The 8,210-nt window shown below is 59.7% G+C and overlaps 2 protein-coding genes across 3 annotated transcripts; one reads left to right on the top strand and one right to left on the bottom strand.

The window, feature by feature from the left end:
* The first annotated feature begins 1,494 nt into the window (after positions 1–1,494).
* On the top strand, positions 1,495–2,022 carry LOC131826007 (keratin-associated protein 12-1-like). Its single transcript, XM_059165301.1, has one exon. The coding sequence runs from the start codon at positions 1,642–1,644 to the stop codon at positions 2,020–2,022; it is 381 nt and encodes a 126-aa protein (XP_059021284.1). The 5' UTR covers positions 1,495–1,641.
* A 3,615-nt stretch (positions 2,023–5,637) lies between these two features.
* On the bottom strand, positions 5,638–7,100 carry LOC131826006 (keratin-associated protein 10-3-like). Of its 2 annotated transcripts, XM_059165300.1 has the most exons (3): positions 6,717–7,100; positions 6,393–6,620; positions 5,638–6,209 (listed from the first exon to the last, which is right to left on the bottom strand). In XM_059165300.1, the coding sequence occupies exons 1-3, from the start codon at positions 7,054–7,056 to the stop codon at positions 5,992–5,994; spliced, it is 786 nt and encodes a 261-aa protein (XP_059021283.1). In that variant the 5' UTR covers positions 7,057–7,100; the 3' UTR covers positions 5,638–5,991. The 2 variants fall into 2 exon arrangements, with proteins under 2 accessions (XP_059021283.1, XP_059021282.1); XM_059165299.1 differs by having other exon boundaries at positions 5,638–6,620.
* Between the last annotated feature and the right edge of the window lie 1,110 nt (positions 7,101–8,210).

Genomic DNA, 8,210 nt, shown 5'->3' with positions numbered 1-8,210 from the left:
CACTGTCTGTGAGCAGTCTGACTGACCACGTAGACACCCCGTCTGTGAGCAGTGCAGCCGACCATGTAAACGTCCTGGCTGGGAGCAGCCTGGCCACCAGTGGCCGGCCATGCCTTTTCCAGCTGTGACCGACTTTCCTGCAGGAGCCGCCAGAAGGTCCTAGATGTTCTGGAGCCCCTGGGCCAGAGCCAGGGAGCGTCCTGCAGCGCCCCCCCATCCCTCCCACGCACTATTTTGGCGACACTGGGCTTTGCTGGTGTCCACGGGAGTCTACAACCCTGCACTTCAGTCTTTGGTTACGGATGCGGTGGGAGCTTCCTCCACGTCTTTAACTCTGTGCCGTGAAGAATCCACCGAGGTCCCTGTTCATTTAGCTGTGCAGGTGGTCACATTTCCCTGCAAACGAGCAAGTAATGGGTACAGGTTTTCAGTAAGTTCAGGCAGACTGAGGGATTTAAGGGTCAAGGTGGGCTTGCAACCCAGCCCCTTTCTCTTTAAAGGCCCCCTGAGGTTTTTGCTCCGTCTCCACCTCCCTGGGGTAGAGCTAACTTGGGACAGAGCCAGCGGCTGTGGAGAGGTAGAGACCTGCTCCTCCTCTCGCCTGCCGGGCCTCTGCTGCTGCTCTGCTCCTGGGGGCCTCTTCCATCTGTTCCTGGCACAAGGGGTGAGTAGGGAGCCTGATGCTGACCTGGCTGGTCTGACTCTCTAGGACTTGTGGTCCACTGAGACTGCAGGCTCCCTTGACTCTCTAGCACTTGTGGTCCACTGAGACTGCAGGCTCATCATCTTCCACTGTCCTGAGGATTTGTCAACAAATCCTTTTTCTCCCTGTCTCCCCAATCAGACCTTGAAGTCTTGAGTAGAATGAATGATGTCTGAACCGACCCTTGCACCCCTCTGGGGGCCTACAGGGATTTGCTGGTGCTTCAGGGCGGCAGCCCTTGTGCCCAGACCAGCATGCAGGCATTCCTCTGGGCGGCACCTCTCTCCGAGGGAGGCGGCGTGGTGCTAGGTACTGGACCCACAAGTTCCCACCTGTTAGGTCGTGCTGCTCCTCAGCTTACCTTTAACCTGCATGGGTAGCAGGTGACGAGAGATAACGTGGCACCTGGCACAAAGCCGGGACCAGATGACATGGTGGATGCCATGGCCACGACTGTCCCCAGTGAGGAGCCCAGCCCGTGGGCTCTGGTCCCTTGGGAAGACCTTTTGGGTGACGGGGTTTCCCAATCAAAACAGGGATCCCCGGTCTGGCAAGCAGGGCGGTGCTTGTGTGGACAGAGGACAGGGTATGTGAGCTCGGGGAGGACCTGGAGCATCCTGATATGGAGGCCCTTGTCCCCAGCCGATGGTCCCTCACCATCCTACCTGGGCTGGGTCGAGAAATCATGAGGCTGCTGGGTCACGCTGAGCCTCCAGCTGTCACAGAGTCTCCTGAACAGAGTCGCTTCCACCAGGACACTCCAGGAAGAGACGCACAGGAGAGGAGGAGGAAGAGGAAAACAATCAGGCCACCAGGAGGAAGGCCCCCGTGTGGCTTGTTGCCAGGATGCCACAGCCCGGGTATAAAGGCTGCCTGGGGAAGGAGCCTCCAGACCAGCCCCGTCCTCCACCCTGACTCCACTCCAGCCCCACGCCACCATGTGCCAGTCCAGCTGCTCCACGGGCTGCCAGCCGGCCTGCTGCGTGCCCAGCTCCTGCCAGACGTCCTGCTATGTGCTCAGCCCCTGCCAGACGTCCTGCTGCATGTCCAGCCCCTGCCAGACGTCCTGCTGTGTTCCCAGCTCCTGCCAGAAGTCCTGCTGCGTGCCCGTGAGCTGCAAGCCAGCCGTGTGTGTGCCCATGAGCTGCAAGCCAGCCGTGTGTGTGCCCATGAGCTGCAAACCAGCCGTGTGCCTGCCTGTGAGCTGCAAGCCCATTGTGTATGTGGCTCCCTCCTGCCAGTCCTCTGGGGGCTGCCAGCCCTCCTGCTCCACCCTGCTCTGCAGACCTGTCCCCTGCGGCACCCCTACCTGCTGCTGAGCCCACGGCCTCCTAGGACCCCTCCTCCATGTGGTCAGGGGTAGCTGCTCTCCCAGCTCCTACCAGGCAGCCCAGACATCACCCACGTCAGACCTTCTGGACTAGACCATCTTACAGCAAAGCCACTTGATCCCCGGTACCCAGGCGGAGAGTCCCCCCAGTGTCTCGGGTTGGTGCAGGGTGCCCAGCTCTGCAGCCCCCGCACAAAAGTCTAATAAATCCCAAAGTGATCTGAAGCCCACCGAGTGTGTGCACCGTCTCTCCTTTGGGCCTGTCCCTGAACTGCTTCCTCTGCTCGTGGCTCCCAGAATCCATGAACGCTGCCTCTGCGGAGAGGCCACAGGTTACCAGATGTCTGTACCCGGGGGGACCGGCCACTCTAGGGTGGTCGCTTAGGCGAGTGGGAGCTCCTAGCTCAGGGGCCCTGTGCCCTGGGCTTCCTTTGGTCCCCCTTGGTCCCTTGAAGCAGCGAGGTTATTTCTTACTCTTCTGGGGGGACTGAGGACGAATCCCTAAATTTGGGGTTTGACCCTTTTTAGGTAAAAAGGTCCCCTGCTCAGCAACCAATATGCAGAGCCAACCCAGTCTCAAAATTAAAGTGTACGCCCTACAGACGAGTACGGCTCCTTCTCCCATTCGGGGGACAGGGCTTTGTGGGTGACTTTCGTAGCTCCCGGAGATGTCCACACCGTCATCCCCAGAACCGGTGAACACAGCCCTGCAGGCACAGCAGCTCCCCAGGCGGGGCGAACTGAGAGTCTTGCCCCAGGAGCCGTCCTGGATTGGTTCGGGGGCTCACGTCATCCCAGGGGCGTGGGAGAAGGGACAGGAAGGGCGGCCGCGGAGGAGGCGGCCGCGGGAAGAGGGGCACTGGGCTGCGGGCTTGGAGCCCCGTCACCTCCGACTCCTTCTCTCCGCGGGCAACGGTAGCCCGCGACGGTGTAGACGCCCCGCCTGTGAGCAGTTCTGCTGGCCGTGTAGATGCCCACGGAGCAGGCGGCGCCGCTAGTGGCTGGAAGGGACCGGGACCGGGTCGTGCAGGTGTTCCGGGAGGACCGCCGTGTGTGCGGTATGTCTTGGGGGCCACGGCACAGACAGAGCCTCTCCGTGGCACAGCCTCGGGTGGCTGCCCTCCTGTGTGCCCCTGCGTGGAGCCTGCACTGTGCCGGGTCGGGACACCTGGCCCAGAACGTGCCCCTGACAGCGTGGGCTCAACCCCTGGGGTGGGACCCTGAGCCACTCAAGAGCAAGGATGCTGGGGCCGCCCTGGGCGGGAGGTGGGGGACGCCCAGAGCGTGCACGGTCATCAGCACAAGGGAGCCGGGGCACACCGGGGTGCCAGAGGGAGCTGTCTGAGAACCGAGAATAGTCTAAGAAGAGCACTGTGGGGGTGGGGGGTCCTTCCTGCGGCGGGATCACGGATCCGCGGAACTGGAAATGTCCATTATCGTGAGGTCACGGGCTACGTGATGGGAAATTCAGAGGGACTCTCAGAGCACCTGCTGTGCACAGCTCTGCCTCATCCTTGGTCCCTGCAGACCCCACGCCGGCCGCCTGTCACCGTCCCGGGTGTCCTGTCCCTGCGAGTCAGGCCCTCACCTCGCAGACACCCTCTCTCCAGGCACCCCGCAGCCACGGCGCCATCCGCCAGACAGCGGGGGAGGCCTGTCCCGGGTCCTCAGTGATGCTTTTGAGGGCAGTGACCGTCTGGGTCGGAGGCATGACAGTGATGGGGTGTCCGGGGCCGGGGAGCTGCCCGCAGAAGGGCTCCCCGAGATCTGGAGGGTCTCAGAGCATCGGGCATTGTCCCTGCACTGTGTACACGTGTAAAGAAGCCTCCCGAGGTAAAGACTCCTGTCACCTCCGACTCCACCCCCGCCCCCACCCTTGGGCAGTGGTGCCCAGCTAACCATGTAGACTCCCTATCTGTGAGCAGTCTGGCTGACCATTTAGATGCCCCATCTGTGAGCAGGCTGGCTGACCGTGTAGACACCCCGGTATGGAGCAGTCCAGCAGACTGTGTAGGTGCTCTGTCTGTGAGTAGTCTGGCTGACTGGGTAGTCAGCCCGTCTGTGAGCAGTCCAGCTGTGTCGATGCCCCATCTGAGAGCAGTCCAGCTGATCGACTAGGCACTGTCTATGAGCAGTCTGAGTGACTGTAGACACCCCGTCTGTGAGCAGTCCGACTGACCGGGTAGACAGTCTGTGAGCAGCCTGGCTAACTGTGTAGACACCCTGTCTATAAGCAGTCCAACTGACTGCGTGGACACCGTGTCTGTGAGCAGTTCCGCTGACCAAGTAGACACTGTCTGTGAGCAGTCTGACTGACCACGTAGACACCCCGTCTGTGAGCAGTGCAGCCAACCATGTAAACGTCCTGGCTGGGAGCAGCCTGGCCACCAGTGGCCGGCCATGCCTTTTCCAGCTGTGACCGACTTTCCTGCAGGAGCCGCCAGAAGGTCCTAGATGTTCTGGAGCCCCTGGGCCAGAGCCAGGGAGCGTCCTGCAGCCCCCCCATCCCTCCCACGCACTATTTTGGCGACACTGGGCTTTGCTGGTGTCCACGGGAGTCTACAACCCTGCACTTCAGTCTTTGGTTACGGATGCGGTGGGAGCTTCCTCCACGTCTTTAACTCTGTGCCGTGAAGAATCCATCGAGTTCCCTGTTCATTTAGCTGTGTAGGTGGTCACATTTCCCTGCAAACGAGCAAGTAATGGGTACAGGTTTTCAGTAAGTTCAGGCGGACTGAGGGATTTAAGGGTCAAGGTGGGCTTGCAACCCAGCCCCTTTCTCTTTAAAGGCCCCCTGAGGTTTTTGCTCCGTCTCCACCTCCCTGGGGTAGAGCTAACTTGGGACAGAGCCAGCGGCTGTGGAGAGGTAGAGACCTGCTCCTCCTCTCGCCTGCCGGGCCTCTGCTGCTGCTCTGCTCCTGGGGGCCTCTTCCATCTGTTCCTGGCACAAGGGGTGAGTAGGGAGCCTGATGCTGACCTGGCTGGTCTGACTCTCTAGGACTTGTGGTCCACTGAGACTGCAGGCTCCCTTGACTCTCTAGCACTTGTGGTCCACTGAGACTGCAGGCTCATCATCTTCCACTGTCCTGAGGATTTGTCAACAAATCCTTTTTCTCCCTGTCTCCCCAATCAGACCTTGAAGTCTTGAGTAGAATGAATGATGTCTGAACCGACCCTTGCACCCCTCTGGGGGCCTACAGGGATTTGCTGGTGCTTCAGGGCGGCAGCCCTTGTGCCCAGACCAGCATGCAGGCATTCCTCTGGGCAGCACCTCTCTCCGAGGGAGGCGGCGTGGTGCTAGGTACTGGACCCTCAAATTCCCACCAGTTAGGTCGTGCTGCTCCTCAGCTCACATTTAACCTGCATGTGTACGGGGCCAGGCATGGGCTAGACCCCAAAGTCCCCTCAGGGTCTAACCCTTGTGCAACCTTGCCCACCCCCTCCCCTGCCCCGGCTTGGAGGGCTCGTCACTGCGGGGAGGGCAGGGCCCCAGGGTGGAGAAGGGACACGGAGTGTGCAGAGCCACATTCAAACCTCATCATCTCTCAGGGGCTTTGAACTTGGAGTTTGAGAATATGTCTTTATTTTTGGCTTCCACCAGAAAGAGCTCCAGTCTGGAGCGGTCTCTGGGGTCCGAGGAGGAGGAGAAAACAAACACTGGTCTCTAGGACATGACACAAACATTTTATTGATTATAGCGATTGGCCTTTGTTACGTGGAACACGAGCAACCGGCCCCACAGAAGAGGGTTCCCGGGGAGCCGCAGTCCACCCCCACTGAGGGACTGGTGGGCATCTCTTCTCAGGAAAGGATGGGCGGCATGTTCAGGTCCCCAGTAGACAGCAGCTGTGTGTCCACCAACGGGTAGAGGGATGGTCTTGGAGGTAAGAGCTCCTGAGAGAGGACATTTGTGCCCAGGAGCAAAGACAGCAGTGCCAGACACAGAAGTTCAAGCTGGTCAGCAGCAGGACTTCTGGGCCGAGGCAGGCACGCAGCAAGCCTGGCGGGAGCACGTGGGGCGGCAGAGCAGGGACACGCAGGAGGCTTGGCGGCAGCAGCTGGGCTGGCAGGAGGAGGCAGGGGCACAGCAGGAGGAGGCGGGCACGCAGCAGGCGGGCCTGCACACGGGGCGGCAGAGCAGGGACACGCAGGAGGACGGTCTGCAGCAGGACGAGGAGCAGGGGCTGGGCTGGCAGCAGGAGGAGGGCCCAGAGCAGACCGGGGTGCAGGAGATGGGCTTACAGCAGACAGGGGTGCAGCAGACGGGCTTGCAGCAGACCGGGGTGCAGCAGACGGGCTTACAGCAGACAGGGGTGCAGCAGACAGGTTTGCAGCAGTCTTCCTGGCAGGGAGAGGAGCTGCAGCAGGAGGGCTGGCAGCTAGACTGCTGGCAGCATGAGGAGGGTGAGCAGGGGGAGGCCTGGCAGCAGACAGTGGTGCAGCAGACGGGCTTACAGCAGACAGGGGTGCAACAGACAGGTTTGCAGCAGACAGGGGTGCAGCAGACAGGCTGGCAGCAGTCTTCCTGGCAGGGAGAGGAGCTGCAGCAGGAGGGCTGGCAGCTAGACTGCTGGCAGCATGAGGAGGCTGAGCAGGGGGAGGCCTGGCAGCAGACAGGGGTGCAGCAGACGGGCTTGCAGCAGACAGGGGTGCAGCAGACGGGCTTGCAGCAAACAGACACACAGCAGTCTTCCTGGCAGGGGGAGGAGCTGCAGCAGGAGGGCTGGCAGGAGCTGGTGCAGGCTGGTTGGCAGGGGCTGGACCCGCAGCTCGCAGGGGTGCAGATGAGAGTCAGGCAGGAGGGGGCACAGCAGGTGGGCACACAGCAGGAGGGGGCACAGCAGGTGGGGGCACAGCAGGAGGGGGCACAGCAGGTGGGGGCACAGCAGGGGGGCTCGCAGCAGCTCTCTGGGCAGTCGTCCACCTGCCAGGAGTCGGAGCAGGTGTCACAGGAGCCGGGCAGGCAGACGCGGCTGCCGTAGCTCCGGTCGCTGGAGCAGACGGACAGGGTGGATGCGGCCATGGTGGGGCGGTGGGGCTGGAGGAGGCTGAGAGTGTGAGTGTGAGTGTGTGAGGTGCTGGTTTGCCTGTCGGCTTTTATACCCTCCAGCGTGTGTGTGTGTGTGTGTGTGTGTGTGTGTGTGTGTGTGTGTGTGTTGTCTCCGCCGTCGGCTCACCACGCCTTCCTTCCTTGTTGGTCTGAGAGCTGGTAACAGGGAAGACCTCGTTCGTGCTGGTTTATTTTCCACAATTAGTTTTTACTCATTAAATGGCGAGGATGTTGTAGGACTGTTTTCCTGTCTGTTCTTTGTTGATCTCCAGAAAACTTGTGGAGACTATTGGAGGCAGGTTTTGCTGAAGGACTGCCATGGTTTCTAAGGTCACGTTCCTGCAGGGCTTGGTGTGAGGTCGGGATCCTGCAGACCAGCCCCATCAGTGTGTGAGCACTTGGGGAGGACTGTCAGGGCCATTGCACGCCCAGCTGTCGAGTGTCTGCAAGGGCCGTTGAGAGGGTGAGACATGCACAAAATAGGAAAACCTGATGAGGGAACACATGCAATGTGTGTGCGCTGGGGCCGGAGACCGTCGAGGGCTGGGGGACTGGAGACCGTCGAGGGCTGGAAACTCGGGGCAGGAGAACCCTCCCCTTGTCCCCGAACTATCATCATTGCTGTCATTTCAATCAAAGCCCAAAGGGAATCTCCTTGGCACATATATTGAAGTGATTGAATGGCCAGAAATATGGGCAGGATGTGTGATGGAGAAAAGGTGAATATAAAATTTTAAAGTCCTTACAAGGCAGGAGGGGGTACAAAAGAACCAGAAACAAAACTGAAAACATTCAGATTCCCAATAAGCACATGGAAAACTACCTGAACTCATTAATGAAGTTCGTCAAATTAAAACATAAATGTCCCACCTGTAAGATCAACCAAAATTTACCATGTTAATAGTTTCCAGTGCTGCTGAGTATGGAGGCCTCACTCCCAGAAACCTCCAGCAGGCATGATTTTTACAGATTGAGCCCATAATATATAAAATGTATAATTCCATCCATTTTAAAGCGTACAAGTCAGTGACGTCTAGCAAAGCCACAATGTTGTGCAACCGTGGTCACCAGCTCGATCTAGAGCCTTCTTGTCCCTCCAGAAGGAAATCCTGAACTAGGAAGGAGTC

The sequence above is a fragment of the Mustela lutreola genome, chromosome 2 (assembly GCF_030435805.1).
Source record: "Mustela lutreola isolate mMusLut2 chromosome 2, mMusLut2.pri, whole genome shotgun sequence".
Taxonomy (NCBI): Eukaryota; Metazoa; Chordata; class Mammalia; order Carnivora; family Mustelidae; genus Mustela; species Mustela lutreola.
The sequence above is the reverse complement of the archived record's forward strand: the minus strand, read 5'-3'. Positions and strand labels throughout refer to the sequence as shown.